The 21,621-nt window shown below is 41.1% G+C and overlaps 1 protein-coding gene across 4 annotated transcripts; it reads left to right on the plus strand.

The window, feature by feature from the left end:
- Window positions 1-1,868: 1,868 nt before the first annotated feature.
- On the plus strand, window positions 1,869-20,977 carry dusp10 (dual specificity phosphatase 10). 4 transcript variants are annotated; one of them, XM_032543116.1, is made up of 4 exons: window positions 1,869-2,466; window positions 12,281-13,110; window positions 16,439-16,807; window positions 16,996-20,977. In XM_032543116.1, the coding sequence occupies exons 2-4, from the start codon at window positions 12,327-12,329 to the stop codon at window positions 17,259-17,261; spliced, it is 1,419 nt and encodes a 472-aa protein (XP_032399007.1). In that variant the 5' UTR covers window positions 1,869-2,466; window positions 12,281-12,326; the 3' UTR covers window positions 17,262-20,977. The 4 variants fall into 4 exon arrangements, with proteins under 4 accessions (XP_032399007.1, XP_032399008.1, XP_032399006.1 ...); XM_032543117.1 differs by lacking the exon at window positions 1,869-2,466 and adding an exon at window positions 10,930-11,196 and having other exon boundaries at window positions 16,439-16,841; XM_032543115.1 differs by lacking the exon at window positions 1,869-2,466 and adding an exon at window positions 10,934-11,213.
- Window positions 20,978-21,621: the final 644 nt, after the last annotated feature.

The raw sequence follows: 21,621 nt of genomic DNA on the forward strand, positions 1-21,621 counted from the left end.
TCACGCGTTCGCATAGAGTTGATCAGGTTGTTGATTGTGGCCTGTGGAATGTTGGTCCACTCCTCTTCAATAGCTGTGCAAAGTTGCTGGATATTGGCCGGACCTGGAACACGCTGTCGTATCCGCCGATCCCGAGTATCCCAAACATGCTCAATGGGTGACATGTCCGATGAGTATGCTGGCCATGCAAGAACTGGGATGTTTTCAGCTTCCAGGAACTGTGTACAGATCCTTGCAACATGGGACCGTGCATTATCATGCTGCAACATGAGGTGATGGTTGTGGATGAATGGCACAACAATGGGCCTCAGGATCTTGTCACGGTATCTCTGCACATTCAAAATGCCATCAATAAAATGCATCTGTGTTGTCCATAACAGACACCTGCCCATAACATAACCCCACATGGGCCACTCGATCCACAACGATGGAGTGGCCCATGGTCTGAAGATGCTGGATGTGGATGTCCTGGGCTGGTGGGGGTTTGGGCTTTGACTCAAAACTTGGGACATCTGTGGCATTGTGCTGTTGATAAAACTGCACTGGTCTTTTATTGTGGCCAGCCTAAGGCACACCTGTGCAATAAACACGTTGTCTAATCAGTTCAGCTCATGAAAAATGGGGGCAAAAACAAAAGTGTTGCGTTTATAATTTTGTTCAGTATTAAATCCCTGCAGTATAAAATTCCAAAACAAAGAAAGCGGAAGGAAACGGACATCGGCGACAATACATGTAGCCGGCGGAATTTCCTGCAGCACCAGAGCAATCCTGGAAGAGAAACGTCAATCATATAGACTGTACCATATAGATTTATCATGTTTTTTTTTGTTAATAGTAACTATAAGTGCAAATTAAAGTAGTGGTGTTCGAAGTAGCATACAGTATTTTCCTCATAAATGTAGTGTAGTAGAATTATAAAGTAGTACAAAATGGAAACGTATCTCAAAATTGTACTTAAGTACAGTACTTGAGTAAATGTACTTTCCACCATCGCCAGCAGATGAAGTTTATGCTGTCGTCATTGAGTTGGCTCAGTTGTCATCACGTGGCCTAAATATGGAACTTTAGGTCATGTACAATATGTTAACAGGTGGACGTACAGCATATGGGAGGAGGAATTGTGACTCCTGTCTCAGTTCAAATACGACCTTTGAAAGTGATGGTGTGTTTCGCTCTTGCCTACGCTTGTTCAGTTATCACTTTCATCGCATCCTGTTTGCATAACAGCGGACACAACCCACACCGTAGTATAATTTAGGCAAATAGGGTAAACCTGCAGTATTCCGGTAGCCAGTGTCATTTAAGGTGATGTGATGGGTTTATTTTCACACAATCTTTACAAGTGCACACTACTCGTCGTACTGGTCCAGCGTATGAAAAGCAGCTGTGATATGAGTCTGATGTTATTATGCTGAGTTATTTTACACACTGTTGACTAAAGGAGGAAATTCCAATGCATGCAAATTCATTTTCACATGTAGCAGGAGAATAGCAAAAGGTGAGCCTTTAATTGCCGTTGTTAGCTCTAGTTAAATATTTGTTTATTATTCACCGAATAAGTGATCACATCTATTATTCAACAGCGGATTCACAAAAGGTTTTAAATTTGCTATTCTTTTTTTCTTCTGAAAGCATCCTCTGTGATACAGGAAAAAAATACGTTTTACATTTCTGACAGTTGCAACAGCTTGTGTGGAATAATGTAGGGAGACTAAGAAATTAGTATAAACAGTATTAGACACATAATCACATAGTTTCTCATTTAAACAAAGCCAAATAACTGTGTTCTGTCATTCCTGAGTTGCTATACATTGTCTCTCATTAATTAAAATTATTATTATTGCAGTTAAAGTCCAGAGCAGTCCAATGCTAAAGCATGGAGGCAGCTGCCAACAGAGGCTAAACCCCAGCCCCCCCGTGGGACAGCCCCGCAGAGCTAAAAGGCCCTGGCTCCCACACAGCCATGCAGCAGGTGACCCCCCGTCCTAGAAACAGTTGCTATTTAGACTTGATTAGCAACGGGTGCGGAGAGAGTCATTGTTATTTATATTGTGTAATCCCTGTGTTTGCCTCAAAAGGTTGAGAGCAGCGAGGATTTCTGATAAGTTGCTCCACTCAAGGGTCAACGCGGAGAAGTTTGGTTTATAATCTCGAAGAAGACGTTTCATAAACAGACACTTTCTGTGGGCGATGGGTATAAATATCCAAAGACATCATCTAATACCCTCAGTCGAGTAAATCCATCCATGTGTATGATATGCTTCCATTCTGGGATAAGGTCAAAATTAAATTGGGCTCCCACTGCAGGGAGAATGACAATATTTGCTATTATTGAGATCATTATCTCAGATTTTATCAGAGCATGAGGTAAACCAAAATTGCAAAAACACAAACTGTCACAGTACGTACATATCCTGCACTACAGAGAATAGTGACGCATCATCACTGACTTTATGCACTTTGAGCGTGAGTATTTACGTGAGCAAGTGAGAGCGAATATTTAAAATGTTTAACCGTTATCTAAACAATATTTGGTAGTTGCTAAGTGACCGTGAGGATGACTCAACCCGCCTCAGGCAAAGGGACATGCCAACTTGCATGAATAATACTGAGCAGACTGGCCCAACTCTGAAGAAAATAGGGTTGTTATGAGTTCAGTGATGTAGCTGTTATTGTTAGGTGTAAACTATACTTCTCCCGGTAATCCGTCACAGCCTCTGGCCTGCTCGCACAGGCAACACTTGAAGGAGACATTTGTCCTTTTAGCAGATTACTTTTTTTATTTTTATTTTCACTGGCTACAATCATCAGCTGATTTCAGTAGTTCTCAGCCTTCAGTTGGAACTCCCCTGAGGGCCATGAGATGGTTTTGGAGGAGGTGGATATCACATGATGAAATGTCTTAAAAATGTATTGCTATTAATATTGTTTCCTTCTTAACACATTGTAGTAGTAATACATTGATGTTTAATTATATATTTTTTCGGGGAGGGGGGGGAGGGGGGATTTCAGACAGCTCTTGGTTTGTTTTGAGGTGTTGTTTAGCTTGTTTATAGGAGGTAATCTTTTTCAGAATTTGTGTTAGAAATGTTATTCTTGATTTTTTTAAATCCTTTTAAACAATGTTGTGACGACCTGAGGCCAAGTGTCAGTTGAAGTGTATCCTTGAAAATAGTTGAAATGTCAGTTGAAGAGTGAGTTGGAACTGAAACAGTGGACGTTGCAGTTGAAGTGGCAGTAATAGAAACACAATGACTGAAAGAAGTTGAAATGGCAGTGCTGAAGGAAGTGGAAGTGTCGATTTAAGCGTGATTGCTGAGTGAAGTATCATTTGACATTAATGTAATGTTAAAATGTCAGGTGAAATGAAATCCTGAGAGGAAGTAATGCATGTGTATGAACCAAAATGAGGGTTTGGAGATAGGTCAAACAAACACAAGAACACAGGAAAAGTCTTTTTTAAATTACGTGGTTTATGTGAGTCATGTTTCTTTTGTAGCTAGCTAATGGCACAGCACCATGTGATAACGGCCTTCTGAACCTACTAATATGTGTAGCCGGGCCCTTCTAACCCATATCTATGAGCCTGATAACCACTGATAACGCCCATTTAATGGAGTGATAACATTAAAAACGAGTGTTTTTTTCCGTTTAATTCTGATTTTGTGGCATATTTTGTATTTTGGTTTATATTGTTTACCTGTAACTCCCTTTTCTTATCTACTATCTTGGCCAAGACACTTTTGAAAAAAGTAATCTGAATGACGCTCGCTTTGTTAACTAAAGGTTAAAATGTTTGAATAATTGCCTTATTAATGTAATTTAAATGTTAATTAGTAGTTGTTCCTTAGTGCCCTGTAGTCCAGTATCTGAATATGACTTGAAAAGTAAGCTCTCTCTTGCTTTAAACATTTCAGACACATTTTAACATGATTAAATCTAATTTCATACAGTTTGTCGGTGTACTGGTGACTAATTTTGATTTCTCTGTGTGGAGATGAATGCTACCATGTGTTTGCCAATTTACATGTTGGGTAGAGGCATCGATGTTATCTGATCTTTTGATATTATGGAGTATTTTAGGGAGTTTACACACCATGCAATGTTTCAAACCTAAAATACCTTCTGAAACTCGTGTTTTTTTACTTGCGGTTGGACATAAAAAAAAACTTTTTATCCAATAAATCAAAAACTAAACAAAGACATGCAGTCATTCTGTGACAGTATTTCAGAGGGAGGAACCATAATGCATCGACAGACTGGGCTGACAGTTTTTTTGGGGGGCTCTGAAACCAATGATAGTCACACAGCCCCAGCATTAATGATGAACAGAATGTTATTTTGGAATGCTGTGTCAGTCAGTCTGTTAAGATCCTTCTATTTCAATTAAATCGCCTAATGAAGATAATGACAATGCTTTAAAATGCCAGTAAGAGCAGCCCAGCAAGTTTCAATAGGTTAGACACGTTTTAAGCGGTGTTGTGTTTTGTTACAGACTAACAGACTGGAAGCTGATAAATATGCAGAAAGTAAAGGAGCATAGGTCGACAGGCTGTTGAATCTTTGGCAGTGTCCCTCCTTGCCATCGCTGGACATGTTGCTTTTCAAGCTGTTAAGTCTGCAGTAGGACCATCTGTGCCATTCCCTCTTAGAAACCATCAGTAGCAACATTTGTCCATTTCTTAAATCCACAGCATTGAATAAAAGAATTAAGTTAATGGCCAGATGGGATGAGCTACTGGGAGTGAGAGGGAGTCTTTTGCATATTAAAAACTAAAAACAGCAATTAGTAAATTGGCTAATTAGAAAGTCAAACACTGTCTCCAGGGTTCATTTGCTAAATGAATATATGTATGACAGCTGGTTACCAAGGCTACATAAAGTTAAGATCTTCTTGTGCTGCTCTAAATGTGACATTGAGTCTGCACCTCGCTGTAGACAGGAAGTGGTTTGGGTGTTTCATCTGGGCCAGCGAATACCGCACCACGATATCGTCATATTTTCCATGCCGAGCAACAAAAAACCCACTTGACTGCGTTTTACATCAAAGTTTGACATTATCTCATACATCGTGTGTGTGATCTCTAAACAGATACACAAAGCTGCACTCTGGTCATATTTTCCAAGGGCTGACATTAATAAAAGGAAGACAGTCAGCTCAATACGGTTCAAGATCTCGCAAAAGGGAGACCATGGTTGCAAAGTGAGGTTTCTCATCCTGTCGAGCATTCAAAACGAAATAAAGAAAAATAACTTATACTTATATAACATCTGTAAACCTTTAATCAGCAGCAACAGTTTAACACCCACCTGCTTCCAGTTTCCTAAGAGGACAGAATTTAGATATTACTGATATAATGTAACTTTGGCATCTTTTCATTTTAAAGCAAACAGCAATAAAAGGAAATGAGCATACAATAATCAACAGGACTAACAGGAAATACATTACCTCACAGACATTTGTAAGGAGAACATATGTATAACAAAAACATAAAAGCAACCCTGTCTTTTAGAAATTATCCCAATTATTTTCAATGGAAAGCACATACAATGCTTTCACAGTCTATGGTACAATGTCACTCAGAGCAATTAAACCTTTATGCTGAGGTACTCAAAGTACCTAGTTATGGTTAGAAATAAACATGGTCTTTGTTTTTTGAAAAAATGAAGTGACTTGAAGCATGAAACAGGACTTGTTCACTTTATTAATATTAAAGCCAAAACCCCAATCTGTCCGTAATCCCAACCTACCTAACCACACACTTTTTTATGCCCACCATCTCTCCCAAATCTTGTCCAAACACTTAGCTTGCTGCACACAAATATAGCACTTCCTACTCTATTCCACAATGTTGCCAATGAACATAATTCCGGCAGCAATTGCATTTACCTCAAAACATATTCAGAAAAGCAAACGTTATCGTCATTTCTAGGAGACGGGGTTGATGTAATGTTGTTTTGGTTCAGAAATCTTGTCATCCACGGTTAAATTAGCACGAAGTGCTTCTAGGAACCGGCATGGCTTCCAGGTAACCTTAATTGTTCATGATCACCAACAGTAATGTGTCATCATGATAACCACGAACTCCAGATCAGAACACCAGTTTAACAAATCGTTTTTCACAGTTTTGATGGTGCACCCTTGGTTCTTGGTAATACCTTATCTTATTTGATGTAACCCTTAATTCACTGTGTACTGAAAAAAGCCCCGTATTAGGCCTTGTATTAGATCCAAAATCTGTTACATTAATTAGTGTCAGCTTGACAAACTTTTGGCCAAATGAAAGCAGCCACACAGGCAGAAATCACAATTTACACAACTGCTCATGTCCTGCTTCATCCTGTGTTTTAACTCCCGACAGATCTCTTATAAGTTGTTCAAAGTTGTTCAACCATTACTACTGTAACACAATATCTAAACCATAACTTAATATTTTCCTTAAAATCAGTGGTGGAAGAAGTATTCAGATCATTAAAAAACACCAATACTACAATCTAAATATATTTGAGTAAATGTTCAGAAGTATTATCAGCAAAATACTATAAGTATCAACAGTAAAAGTAACTTTCCTGTAAAATGTCCACTGTGAGTAATATTGTACAGGCCATTTTAATATTGGTAATACTGAATGTGTAAGCAGCATCTTACTGCTGGTCGAGGTGGAGCTAGTTTTAACTACCATTAGATAGTTTGGTCTAGTGGTTCCCAACCTAGGAATCGTGCCCCTCCAAACGGTCACAAGATAAATCTGAAGGGCCATAGGATGATCAACTGAAGAGGAACAAAAAAGAAAAGTTCTGATGCCAATGTGTATTCACTTTAGACTTTTCTCTCATTTTTTAAAAGTTTTTTTTTTGTGTGAAATAGTGGATGATTTCACCTCTTTGGGCTAAATCTTCAACAATACATAAACGGGTCGTATGTTTAGTGTGTAATAGTTTCAGCTAAAAAGTAACTTCAGCTGTCAGATACTGTAAATGCAGTGAAAAGTACAATATTTTCCTCTGGAATGTAGCAGAGTAGAAGAATAAAGTTTTGTATACTGGCCAATATAACAAATTTTTCTTTTTGTTCTTCAAAAGGATCAATTATGTTTTGAATAACATGAAGTAACAATGACATTTAAAATAATTTAAAACTATACAGGTTGTGGTATACAGATTGTGGTCCTTAATGAAAAAGCCCACCAAAGCTTTGAGTCTCCTCAAAAGGCAGGGGGTGCTTGTTCATTTACCCTTCATCACAAGTGAAACAGGAGAAGCTGGGAGTCCAATCTGAATTGGCTTTGATCAGCTGTGTCCATTATAAATAACTGTACAGAAGGCTAATAATAGATGCAATAATACATGCCCTGCATTGTTTCAGGTTGCCAGAGAGGATAAATAAAGAGCTCAGATTATATTTGGGGTTTGAAGCCAGTGAGACCCTTTCACCGCAACATGGGTCCTCCTGTCACATGGGACTGTGCAGTCAGCCAACTTGGCACTTGTTTAATAGCACTCCTGCCAAAGACACCTACTTATTACCACCAATAATGGTACCTCCCTATCTCGCATACAGGTCACCTTTGTAGTCTTACACTAGCAAGATCTTCACTTTGATCTTTTGTTCTTTCATTATGTTACAATACAGTTATAGTAATGGCAGGTTGGGCACTTTACTCTTTCAAAGAGCCATTTTGTACCTCTCAGAGCTTTAAAAAGAAAGGTCAATTGATGTTTTAAATGGATAAAAATGTGTGAGGACATGAAGCAACACACTTCTGTAGTCTTGTCTGCCTTAAAGATATATTACATATATTTTCCACATTAAAATGTCTAAAAACGACTAGACCCATGTTATATATTTTGTTGGGTTGCGTACTTAAATTACCCCAAATGTTTTCAACAATGTAAATTTGTAATGTTTTTGCAGGCCACGGTTCTGCCGTCGTCAATGGTGTCATATTCCTTTTGCGCATGCTAACCCTAACCGGGTGAAGGATTTTAGTCATCAGGATCTTAAGTTATCAGAGAAACAAGCTGAACAAACATTAGCCAGCCCTTGCTGTGCTAAAAAGTGTAGGAGAAATACAGATTTTTATCGTGAAACTGCTTTATTCAGTAATTTTACCAGGTTAAATCATCAGTTCCATTTGTTTTGGAGAGAAGGAGACTTTTGCGGATAATTAGTCTCAATCTTAAGTTATCAGAGAAACAAGCTTGGCTTAAGCTTCTGTCTGATTTTTTGGAGACCGCTGCCCAGCTCCCGGTACAAACCTCCTGAACAATGAAAACTAAAGGAATCCTGATTGGGATAAACGGCATTATGATGGCATTGCAGTTTGCTTTCCATTTAGTTAACTGTTTTATTGGGAATAATAAGAACTGGTTTAGTCATCCAGGTTTGGGTAACCTTTAAGTTAGGCAGTTTGTTTATAAAGGCACAGAGCTAGCAGGCCTTCAGATGATTCATTTGAAAAAGGTTGACCACGGTAGATAAGTGAGAAAATATATAACACGGGGAATAAACACATAAAGGACATGGAGATATTTAAGTGACGACAGTAACACAAGTCTTTGTAGGCCTTTGGTAGACAAGTATGTTGTTACTTGTAATTTAATTTAATTTGATTTAAATTTATATTACCTCTTCCATGCATCCCTGTGGAGGCTGGAGGCATTGAACCTGAGCAGACAATGTTCAAAGTTTCCATTGCTGAAACTGCGGTGCGGAGCAGTGGTCTTAGGGTCGGTAACCCACAAACACCATGGTGGATACCGGTGGTCAGGTGAAGCCGTCCGACTGAAGAAAGAGTATTTCTGGGACATGTTATCCCAGAGGGCTCCAGAGGCAGTTGCAAGGTACTTACGGGCCCGAAGGGCTACAGCCTCTGCCGTGAAAAAGGCAAAGCAGCGGGTGTGGGAGAAGTTTGGAGAAGACATGGAGAAGGACTTTCGGTCGGCACCAAGGTACTTCTGGAAAACCATTCGCCACCTCAGGAGGGGGAAGCAGGGAACCATCCAAGCTGTGTACAGTAAGGATGGGATGCTGTTGACCTCAACTGAGAAGTTAATAGGGGGGTGGAAGGAGAACTTTGAGGAACTCCTAAATCCAGCTAATTGGCACTCTGGGGTAGAGGCAGAGCTGGAGGATGATGGGGGATTGTTGTCAATTTCCCTGTTGGAAGTCGCTGAGGTAGTCAAACAACTCCACAGTGGCAAAGCCCCAGGGATTAATGAGATCCGTCCAGAAATGCTGAAAGCTCTGGGTGTGGAGGGGCTGTCTTCAACATTGCGTGGAGGTCTGGGACAGTGCCTAAGGAGTGGCAGACCGGGGTGGTGGTTCCCCTCTTCAAAAAGGGGTCCCCTGGGAGATACTGTGGGAGGTGCTGCGGGAGTATGGGGTAAGGAGGTCCCTTCTCAGGGCCCTCCAATCTCTATATGACCAAAGAAAGAGCTGTGTCCGGGTTCTTGGCAGTAAGTCGGATTTGTTCCAGGTGAAGGTTGTCCTCCGCCAGGGCTGCGCTTTGTCATCAATCCTGTTTGTAGTATTTATGGACAGGATATCGAGGCTTAGTAGGGGTGGGGAAGGGTTGCAGTTTGGTGGGCTAGGGATGGCATTGCTGCTTTTTGCAGATGATGTGGTCCTGATGGCATCATTAGCCTGTGACCTTCAGCACTCACTGGATCGGTTCACAGCCGAGTTTGAAGTGGCTGGGATGAGGATCAGCACCTCTAAATCTCAGGCCATAGTTCTCAGCAGGAAACGGATGGAGTGCCGTCTTCAGGTAGGGAATGAGTACTTACCCCAAGTGAAGGAGTCCAGCTGGGAGGAGGCCTCGAGTAAGACCCAGGACTAGGTGGAGGGATTATATCTCCAACCTGGCCTGGGAACGCCTCGGGATCCCCCAGTCGGAGCTGGTTGATGTAGCTCAGGAAAGGGAAGTTTGGGGTCCCCTGTTGGAGCTGCTGCCCCCGTGACCTAAGACCGGATAAGCGGATGAAGATAGATAGATAGATAGATAGATAGATAGATAGATAGATAGATAGATAGATAGATAGATAGATAGATAGATAGATAGATAGATAGACGGATGGATGGATGGATGAATGGATTACCTCTTCCAGGGAGGTCACAGTTGGTCTGTTTAGTCATCTATTTTGCAGCATATCTCAAAAACAAAACAGATTTTAATGAAATTTGGTGGAAGGGTAGCTCGTTGACCAAGGAACAAGGGATACATTGTATTTCATTGTCATAGCAGGAAAAGCACAGGTATTACTAATAACATTAACAATGGCTCCATTCTATTCAGTTGTCCCAGTAAGCCATGGCAATGTGACAGCATGCACAATATAGGACCCTGAACCTATTTACACCTGTGCTTTTTCTGTGACATGTCAAAATATATCTTCAGTGTCATGTGATTTATGTCTTTTAGCGCACCTGTACCAACTGACAATGCTAATTTAATGGGAAGTATTAACTTTCATAAGTACTTCATCAAAACAGCTCTGTCCATACAGCTTCATTTTTTTCTACCAATGTGTTGACATTCTGAAAATTAATTTGCACACCTGCTTTTTCCATGACCTTTACATTGTTGGTATATGTATAATTGTATATGTATAATTGTCCTACACATCATTGAACACATTATTTACAAGTCTAATTTCTTTTACTTTTCATTTCGTCTGCCACTGCAGCACGCAGTAGCTCTATTATATTCTTGGATTACATTCTTATGATAGAGCTCTATTTTACGAGCAGCACATGAAAACACCGTGTCTTCTTCCTCAAGCCTCCTGGAGAGACTTTTGATTGGCTGCCAGTGACATCATCCTTGCTTGTTCAAGGCAGTTCAAACGAGCGCCCCCCTCCCCTCCTCCCCTCCCCCGCCCCCATCTCCCCTCCCAGCCACAGAAGCAGACATCGCGGCCAAATCCCTCCCATCACTGGGCCGGTCCTCACTGTACAAAAGGACTACAATTTAATATTAATGTAGCCGCGCATTGGCTCACACTCCCGTCAATCCCGCTGCGCAACTTCTGTAGGCTGGTAGACTTCCTTCAATAATATTTCTGGGGGAGCAGGGTAAAAGTAGGCTACTAAAAATGTTGCCGATCCACAACACTGGGATGAACTGAATGGAGGCAACGTAGTCAGCAAGCGGAGATAATAAATCCGTCTACAGTGCACCGCGACACACACCGGTAAGCAGAAATACAAGGCAAGTTTGGGAATTAGTGTCCAAGGTACAAGTTGTTGTTGAAATACACAGTCGTAGAGCTTTCATTCTATAAATAATGAACAGGAATATCAAATTGCTTCAACCATTTCGGGTTGGTTAGGGGTTTTATTATTGGTATATTATTATTTAAATGATTAATTAATTAATGATAAATTAAGTGTTTTATTACAGCTGTTATCTTAATTACATTCCACCATTGCGACAAAAGTTATAATTCCTACCTTGCAAACATCGAATTATTTTTTTTTTTTGTAGGTTTATTTAATACGGCTGTGTGAAATTGAAATTCCTCCAGTGTTCAGCTCATGTGATTAGTTCGTCTCGTCCTGAAAGCCATATCACATTCTCGGCACGTTCTCATGCCGGTTTCTTCAATGAATTTGGCCATGAATGATTTCTGCTTTTGCTGAACCTGCACCGTGCTTAAAAAGGACGGCAATGGCCGGGACAGGCGGTGCTCGGCGGGTGTCTTTACATAATATGCCGGGATGACATGCTTTTATGCTCAGGCTGGTGATCAAAAGGAATTGCCAACCTTCTTTTTTTTTTTCAACCCGACTTTTCCAGTTGGGGGAGAGACCAAACTGCGGCGTAGCCCTGATGCAGTATTTTATCTTTTTTTTTCTCTCTCTCTTAGTATAAAAGCTTTGGATCAGAGAGACCAGCATTGTGATGAAAAATTCAACATCACACAGAGACACACACAAGTACAGTATCTGGAGGATGATTCATATTAATTACACTCAAAGTGATTCAGTTAGCCTACACCAGACTTTGATTTCACGGTTTATTATTAGTGGCCAGTCTGTCAGCCTTAATTTTCCCACCAAGTTGGGTGTTGCCCTGCAGGTGTTGATGACACTACTAATATTTGGTTTCAGCGGCCGTTTTTTAAGTTTGCATGTTGATCAAACCGACAGGAGGTCGACCTGTGCGCACTCTTGCTCCTTCATTCACAGCGTTGGTCTGAATCAGTGGATGCAGGATTCATTGAACCAAAGATTGTCTTCTTTGTCTCACGTTTTGACTCATCTCTATCCCCACAGAGCGGCTTGTTGACTTCTACGTAAACGTCCAGCCCTCGGCCTCTCCATGCCTCCATCTCCTCTTGACGACAGAATTGTGGTGGCGCTGCCAAGGCCGATCCGACCTCAGGAACTCCAACTGCGCCTGGACACCAGCTACCTGGACTCCATATCCACCAGCAGCAGCAACACAACAGTCATCAGCACCACTGTGGTGAAGATCCGGGCGACGGCCAATCTTGTAACGTATATGCCCTCATCCAAGGGCTCCACGCGCTCATTGTCGTGTGGATGCAGCAGTGCCAGCTGCTGCTCAGTGACTACCTATGAGAAGGACAGCCAGAGCCTCAACCACAGCCAGGTGAGCGCCAGCAGCCCCAACCTCAGCTATGCCGGGCCCCCCACTGCAATGGTCAGCAACCATGAAGCATTAAGTGCCCCCAGTCTCACCCCGGGTACCCCAAAGGCCCTGTCAGCCGTGAGGGTCATCCATCCCAATGAGCTGGCCAGGCGGATGACATGCTGCCCCATGGGACACCCCATAGGCCCCGTGCCGGTCATCATCGACTGCCGGCCCTTCATGGAGTACAACAAGAGCCACATCCGGGGGGCCGTGCACATCAACTGCTCTGACAAGATCAGCCGGCGGCGGCTGCAGCAGGGCAAGATCACTGTGCTAGACCTCATCTCCTGCCGCGAGGGCAAGGACTCTTATAAGGGCATCTTCTCCAAAGAGATTGTGGTTTATGATGAGAGCACCATGGACCCCAACCGCCTGACATTCTCCCAGCCACTGCATGTGGTGCTGGAGTCACTGAGGACGGAGGGCAAGGACCCTTTCATTCTCAAAGGTAACACCTGAGTGGGTGAGGGTGGGGGGGAATAAGACTTTCTAGCATCAGACTATAATATGTATGTGTATGTATATGTCATCTGAACGGAATGTCCAATTTAGAACTGGTACAAGGTTAGTGGCAATTTAAACTGATATAAAACTAATGTTTAGAGTGTGTGTGTGTGTGTAAAGCTTGTTAAACGTTGACCTTTATTGTTTTGGTCAGCTGATGTTGCCTGTAAATACACTGGTTGTAGTTTTATCATCATGTGAGCTTTGTACAGTATTACAGCAGTTACCTCATACAACAGCTTATGCACGCTGTCTAAATCCCCCTCATACATAAACATATGCATGCGCTCTTCACCAGCATTCTATATGACACTCATTAAGTATTTTGCAGGAAGTGAGAAGCAGCTGTCAGTAAATAAGGCAGCCTATTGAGATAGCAGTCCCTAGTTTTTTTTTTTTTATATATTTGGTGTGTGTTTGAAGCTGGAGCAGTATGTTGTGTTGGGGGCTGTGCTGTGAGTGTTTCCTGAATGCCTCAGTCAACGTCTAGCCGTAAGATCACAGCACCTTGACTTCTTCTTCTTCTTCTTCTTCTTCTCCTCCTCCTCTTGTCCTCCGGTGTGCTGTGATGGACAAGGCTACTCTCCAGTCTCTCATCCTGCATTGGTGTCTATGTGAAGCTCGCCTCAGTGGGAGGAACAGGAAGGCTGTCTTGCTCTTTCTTCCCCTGGTTTAATTCTTGCAAAATGCAAGACTTTCTCTCTGCTGAGGAATCAACCTGACTTTTATCTACAAGTCCTTTTTAATCAGGAATGGCCAGTATCTTCCATGTGTCCCCTTACATGTTTTATTGTAGCCTGTATAATCAAATACTTTGGATCTATACATTTGTAAAGCTAGAAGAGTCTTGGCTCCATTATAACTAATTATAATTATTATTACAAGCAGTAGTAATAGTGACATATTTGGAACTAGCTTGTATGAATGCAGCTGAATAATTTACTCCATTATATGCTCAGTTATTGACATAGTCTTAGTCATGATTTACTGTAATACGGTTGTTGGTTGACACTCTGCTGCACTGGAAACACGAAATCTTCCGTAGTAATAGCTGCAGTAATTGTTTACGTTTAATCTGTCAGAACTGCCATAAACAACATATCAGTAGTGTCGGAAGGTTTAGGGTTAGCATTGGAAACAGCAGGTCTGGTGTGAGAGACCTTTGCAAGACATTTCTAAGCAGGGACTGGGCCTGTGGTTTATGAAAGTGATGAACAGTTTTCATGTTTTCCTCTTTGAGTTTAGTCAGACGTTAATGACAGATGGTCACACTCAAGAGATTTTCATCTCACAGCAATGTGCTGTTTCTGGAATTTTGGTAATTCTCAGTTTAATTTGAAATGGTCTTATTCATCAGCTGAGTTTGACCTGAAAATAAAAGACAAAGTACAGTACCGTTTGGAGATAGAAACTTCACTGTGTGGCTACCCAAAATGCATTGTTTTTTGCATTTTCTATTTAAAGCAATGCACTACAAAGCGTTTAGCTGTTGAACATAGTGGAGCAGCTAAACGGCAAATTATTTCCGTCAGAAGTCGGGGGAGAGTGGAGACCAAAACAGAGCTAAAAGAGAGTGACATATATTGGACATTGTTCAACAAATAAATGCTAATGTTACTCTGTCTGCTACAAAAAACAACATTCAAGGTTATAAATAATTTCTACAAACTGATTCTGCAAATTAATGCAGAATCTGCAGGCTTTGGTCGCATGCAGCGAAAGTCCGTGTGGAGAACCTATTGGCTATCATCTGATGAAGATGCTTTTTAAAATGCATTCATCTGCAGATATCTGTTTATAGAGATGTCTCTGAGCTCCTACTCCATTCTCGCATCTTAATTTGCTTATCGTACCTGGTGAACGGAAGAGAGAGAAGTCTTGGCCACACCAGCTACACTGGAATCCCCGAAATATTGTCCGTAGCCCCTAGAGGCTAAATCACCATCAGACTGATAGACTGATGACCAATTGGGTGATATTCTGTGAATGTTTACTGCCTCCAAGTGCCAAAAATCTATTTAATATTTAATGCTGCTTTAAATAAAGTGAAAATCCTCCAATTAGCCGTAAAAATGAAGAAAAAAAGCAGTCTAGTGAAATGTGATTATCAGAAATCTCATTTAACTTATTACTCAGTGGCATTCAGAACAAAAGTTAATGTGTGCACAAGACATCGTATTGTAAGAAGCATATGGTTTTATGAAACATTGTAGATGTTTAATTCAGACGAGGGTTTTTTAATGGCTCTAAAATGGTCTTTATTAATACTGCTCTGTCTTAAGAAAAATATCTATATCAGTGGAAATCCCCCCCCCCCCCCTCAGAGGGCCAGTAAAGACTTCCCCTTTTTTATTTGCAATAGTGTAGTTATCACCGGCTTCTTTTGTTTTATGGTGAACCCACCTGCCCGGTCACCTAAGGGGGGAAGTTGTGTGATGGTGATGACCTCACATGGCATGATGATCTTGCAATGTGAACAATACATGAAGTGACACTGTTGTGTGTGTGTGTGTGGTGTGTGTGTGTGTGTGTGTGTGTGTTGTGTGTGTGTGAGTCTGACACTTTACACCCTTCCCCACAAAACGTTGGCCGATGGCGTCACTGGTAACAGGTGCAAACCAGTTATTTGGAGAATGCAGATGTCCAGTGAGAAGTATATATCTATTTTAACATTTAGTACATCTATTTACCTGCAGATTAATGAGGGGGATTTCTTATGAGGTTTAGCTGGTGGAACCTGTTGCTATTGCCTGTTGCTATTTTTGGCCATTTCTCTCTTTCTTAAAAATAGTTGTTGCAAATGGAAACACCGCCAATCGCTTTATGTTAGTTTAAAACCCAAATGTCAACATTTCAATTACAACTCAATCCAACAGTGCAGTCTGCTAATTGGAGATTTATGTCATGTCAAGTGCTTCAAAGGTCGTTAAAGCCAATTGCCGCTGCTTTTATCAGACATGTATGGAAAGCTTACTTGCCCTACTCAGTCAAAACGTGTGCCATGTGGTGCACAGAAGCATGAGTGCATGTATTTTTAGCATGAAGGCCTCCAGTGGGAATTGAACCCTTAACCCTGGCAGTGTACGCTTCATGCTCTATCCACGGAGACTAACAATTCCACTTTGCAATCACGAAAAATAAAACAAAAAATAACAAACGTTTGGCCGTTTCATTCATTTTATGCTAAATAATTTCAATTCCTTTTTACCCTGTCAACCAAGCAGCGCTGCATTATTGAGCTTACATCCCAATCTTTGTGACTGTGTTCACAGGAGGCCTTAGCTGTTTCAGGCAGAGCCATGAGAACCTGTGCGAGCACTCGCTGCACCTTCACGAGGGCATGGACACTGGTGCTGCTGCTGGCCTGACGGGGTCGCTACCTCATTCCCTGCCCTCCACCCCGGACATAGAGAACGCAGAGCTGACACCAATCCTGCCCTTCCTATATCTGGGGAATGAGCACGACGCTCAGGACATCCACCTGCTGCAGCGCTACAACATCGGCTACATCCTAAACGTGACCACCCACCTGCCGCTCTTCCACTACGACACGGGCCTCTTCATCTACAAGCGCCTGCCCGCCACAGACAGCAACAAGCAGAACCTGCGCCAGTACTTTGAGGAGGCGTTTGAATTCATCGGTATGAAAACTTTGAATGTTTTCACCACAGATGTGTAAGCATAGCACAGTATTTCCCAATCTCTTTGTCTAGAATCTTGGTCACAAAGGAAGTTGTAATATCTCATCATGTGTGATAACTGAACTTCCCCTGAGGAAACAAAGCATTTATTATAAATTGTTTAACTGTTTCCATGTTTCTCTCTGCAGAGGAAGCACATCAAGCAGGTTTGGGCCTTCTGATCCACTGCCAGGCAGGCGTGTCTCGTTCAGCCACCATCGTGATCGCCTACCTGATGAAGCACACCTGGATGACCATGACAGACGCCTACAAGTTTGTCAAAACCAGGAGGCCCATCATCTCCCCAAACCTCAACTTCATGGGCCAGCTGTTGGAGTTTGAGGAGGACCTCAACAATGGAATAACGCCACGAATCCTTACACCAAAGCTGATTGGTGTGGAAACCGTCGTCTAAACGAACCCACACGACTCAACGCTCACACTTGCACTCACTCTCACTACTTTTTCAAGAGAGACTTGCTCTATGAGCCGGTTTGGAGTGTGACAGCCGCTGTATTCTTCTTAAATCTCCTAATGCTCAGCTCAGTCTCTGGAATGCCAAAGCTCTGGGTCAGTGGTGGAGAGAAATGCCAAAAAATCCCTACTGTTTGGACCTGGCCAAAGTCCCGGAGGAGAAGACGAGTTAGAGATAGAGATAGTGAGGGGAAGCGGTCAGTGGGAAGCTTTCCATTTGTGATTGCAGAGGAGCAAATACAAAGGAAAAGAAAATCGGTTTGGAAAAGATATTCTTATGCTTAGGGGCAATTACTGACAAGAGAACTTCTTAAAGCTCACACTGTGGCACACAGTTTCTGTTTGCAAACTCAGGCGTGGTCGGCTATGGCAGTGCCTGTCAAAAAAATAAATAAAGATGAAGACTTGTTTGGTGTGTTAATGTTGTTGTTCTATTTTTATACAGGGGTTTATGGGGGTGACCATGATGAGCCCAGAGCGGCTTACTGTGCAATAATGTCAGAGTGGAATGCAACTGAGACATTGACCTTACGTGTATATATCGGTAATGATGATGAAACATTTCCAGCTCTTTGCTGAAATACGATTTTGATGTTAATGTAATTACTGTTGTTCAGTTCTATACGTTTATGTTTATGGTGCATACAGTTATGTTGTAACATTTGGCGCAGAGAGAAAAAAATTGGCTTTTTTTTTTTTTAGAGCAGCTTGTGGATTTATGTCAGTCATCAGAACCACAAATTCATATTCTGTATGTTTGCTTCAGTATCTTTGTTTTGGCATTCCTATATCCACATATGCATATTTTAGCAATATATATATATATATATATTAAAATATATATATATTATATTTACCAGACAGCCATAAGGTCTTTTTATGCATGGCTGCTGGCAGAGGAAACGACACTTTGAAATCATGAGTGAATATTGTAAAACAGGGCTACTGGTGATGTTTAATGTAACAGAACAGAGGAATTTCACTGCCTGCTTCTATTGTCTCCTCTGTTCTTTTTGCTCCCATTCATCCATGAGCCAGCTCAGTTGTAACAAACTCTACTGAGTCCTGATGTAGCTATTTGTATTTGTTAATGTCCTAAATTTTGAGCTATGATTCAGTCCATTGTAAGGTAGCAGAGCTGAGGTACAGACTTCAAACAAACATTCAATTCCCCCCCGTGGGTTGCAGTGTAGTGTGATGGTGGTGGTACAGTAGAGCAGTGTGACCCCTGTCTAATCTTTTGCAACTCCCTGTCGCTGACACTAAGCTACAGTTAAGTGAGCTCTCCTGCCTTGCATAGGCGAGCGCTGCTGTCACGTGCTGTTCTAGTGCCTCTATCAATGCCTTAATTCATGTGTCACCACTGGGCCTGCGCATGGTACACCATCACGTGCAGAAGGATGCAGAACACAACAAAGTCACATTTTAACACCAAGACAGCGACCTGCTCCTCTTGGTCTCTGTGTAACATGATGATTTCTATTTGCTATTCCTGATTAATATGCAGAATTTCAGAAAATTGCATTCAGGAGCCTTGAGGTAAAAAATACTTGTTATGAAACTCTGATCTTGTGATGGCATTTGAGTTCTGTACACCACCGTGAATTGTAAATCAACTCCGCACTGAATAGTAGTGTTGTTAAGAGAACATGCACGCACACAAAGTTTACCCTCATCCCGCTGCACCTGAATATATTCATCTTCGACTTATGTGGATAGATATGAAGAGAAAGGCTAAAACAAAAAAACTCAACTTTGCGAGTACCACTTTGCCTTCATTCTGATCCAAACTGCAAATGTTTGCATTGTTGCTGAACAGAATCAAAATTTAGCATTTCAGCCTGGTCAGTTTTTACACATTTGATGGTTTAAGTGGAAATTATGAAAAGAACTATAAAAAAAAAAAAACTTCTTAAAGAAACCAGGTGGGATGCATGCATTTTCACCCACCTGTCTAACACTTAGCACACAGTATAAAGACATTGTCTTGTTGATATGACTGTGTGCCTTCCTATGTAAAAACTGAGCATTTAAACACTGATCTAAATTTTGAGGAAAAATCACACATTGTTGAGCTAATTGGTTTTGATTTGATGAACCTCAAGGGGCGTTCAAGTTCTCAACACAAAAAAGCATGTAGTCCTTCAACTAAAGTTTAAACATGGAATTCAGATTAAAAAAACAAGCAGTTCCATCCGGTATTTTACGACGCTGACTTGAGCAGCTTCCTTATGGTTTTTGTTCAGTTTATGATCGCTGTACTGGTTTCTGTTCAGCTCTCCATTGTTTGCATGCAAACAAAGACATACAATGAAGCACAGGGCTAGCAATATCACTGTCAAAGCTATTTTGCAATACACCTTATCTTCAAAAGTGCATCTGAACCCAGACATATGGAGAATGATCACATCACTGTCAGCAAGATGAAGGAGAATGCAAGAAGTTATCATAGCGTAGTGAATACAAACACACTCTGTAAGGCTTACATCAACGTTCACAACAATGATTTTAAAAATCCCTCATGTGAAAATCCATGCTATGCAAATGAAATTGTAACAGGTGGTTTCTTTACCCGACGATCATAAAATGGTTTTGTGAGGTCTCTGTGGACATTCTGAGCATGAATAACCGTTTGCAGCCTCAGATTGAAGTGAGTTTTTTTACTTGTTACTTATCGACAAAGAAGTTCTAAAACAAATACAAAAAAAACGTTTGAGTGGCGACATGTCCCCACTTCGTATTTTTGTTGCATTTGTCACTGGCGTCTACTGGTGCTCCACAATATATTTGAATAGGATAAAAAGGTATGTAATACCCACTTACCACACATTTGTAGCTTGCACATTTATATTCAGTAATTACCATTTGAGAAAAAAATAAAAAGGAAAAAGAGAGCGTAGCATCTGAGCCAATGTTGTTTAAGAGTAACTAACCTTTTTGTCCCATTTGCTGGTTCCTAAAACCGCAGCGGCACATGGCTTTTGTATGTAATGATCTATCTGAATGAACAATGTAACCGTCGTACTGTACATTTCTCTCTGGTTGGAAAACGAAGCATGCTGTGTGCTCCTTGTCTGTGAGGGACACTCACAGAAATTATGGTGCTGTCCATCTTTCCCACACTGCTCTTTCTACATAGTCTGATTGACAGCTCCAAGAGGCTTCTGGGTCTGTTCCCTTATATTTGGAAACAAGGTTCTGTATTAGAACAATATCAAACTGTCATATTTGATGTGCACTCTTTACGACTCAACTTTTAAGAGTCCCTGCTTTGGGCTCACATGCTCCGGTGGAAACGGGCTTTGCTCTACAAGTCTCTGTATTTTTCTTTGGGTCTATAGTCAACGGTCAAGTATATACAGTATATAAAAATACAAATATATATATCTATTTTCTTTGTATGCATATATTCATTACTATTTTTGCACTGACCTACGGACAGATGGATTTATTTTTTTCCACAAAGGGTGCTATTATAACGGAGGCCTTCTCCCACACCTTTTTGCATGACTTGCTCAGATTCCTCAACTCGTCTGTCATCTCTCCTACTCTTCTCCTACTCCCTCCTACTACTCCTTGAACTGTTGCAATTGAAGCACTGTAATTTTGTAATCCCTACTTGTGAGCTTTGAAATAAAGAGGGAGGCTTCAAGTTTGGTTTGGCGTCCTGGAGGTTTATTTTCTCCCTTTTTCTTCCTACGTGGAGGAACTCATTTCTTTGGCCACTAAGTAGATGTGTGTATCTGACACACTGTGAAGATGTTTTACTTGGTAAAAACGTAAATTGTCTCATGTTGTATTTAAATGTTTAAAGCTGCGATAAGCAATATTTTAACATTAACAACGAATCAAATGTGTTCACAACCTGTTTCAGCTGCCTCTGAGTGGCCAAAATGTTTTAAATATATCCAGTAGGTTTAAATTTTAAGCAAGAAACAAGGGCTGCAACTAACAATTATTGTCATTATCGAGTAATCTATTTTTTTCTTAGATTAATCATTAAGTTAATCTACATAAAGTCATAAAATAATGAAAAGTTTCAACTGGAGAGCTAAAGGTGACATCGACCAACGGCCCAAACCACAAAGATATTCAACTAACAATGATACAAAACAGAGAAAAGCAAAAAAAACGCCACATTTGAATGAGCAATGAGCTGGAATGAGCAAATGTTAGCCTGAGAAATGAATTAAACAATAAGTTCAGACTATCAACTAATCAGTTAATCAAGTAACTAATTCAGCTATACAAGAGGCATTAAAACATGTGTGTGAAAACCTGATATCAAAACAAGAAACAAC

The sequence above is a fragment of the Etheostoma spectabile genome, chromosome 18 (genome assembly GCF_008692095.1).
Source record: "Etheostoma spectabile isolate EspeVRDwgs_2016 chromosome 18, UIUC_Espe_1.0, whole genome shotgun sequence".
In the NCBI taxonomy this organism is placed as follows: Eukaryota; Metazoa; Chordata; class Actinopteri; order Perciformes; family Percidae; genus Etheostoma; species Etheostoma spectabile.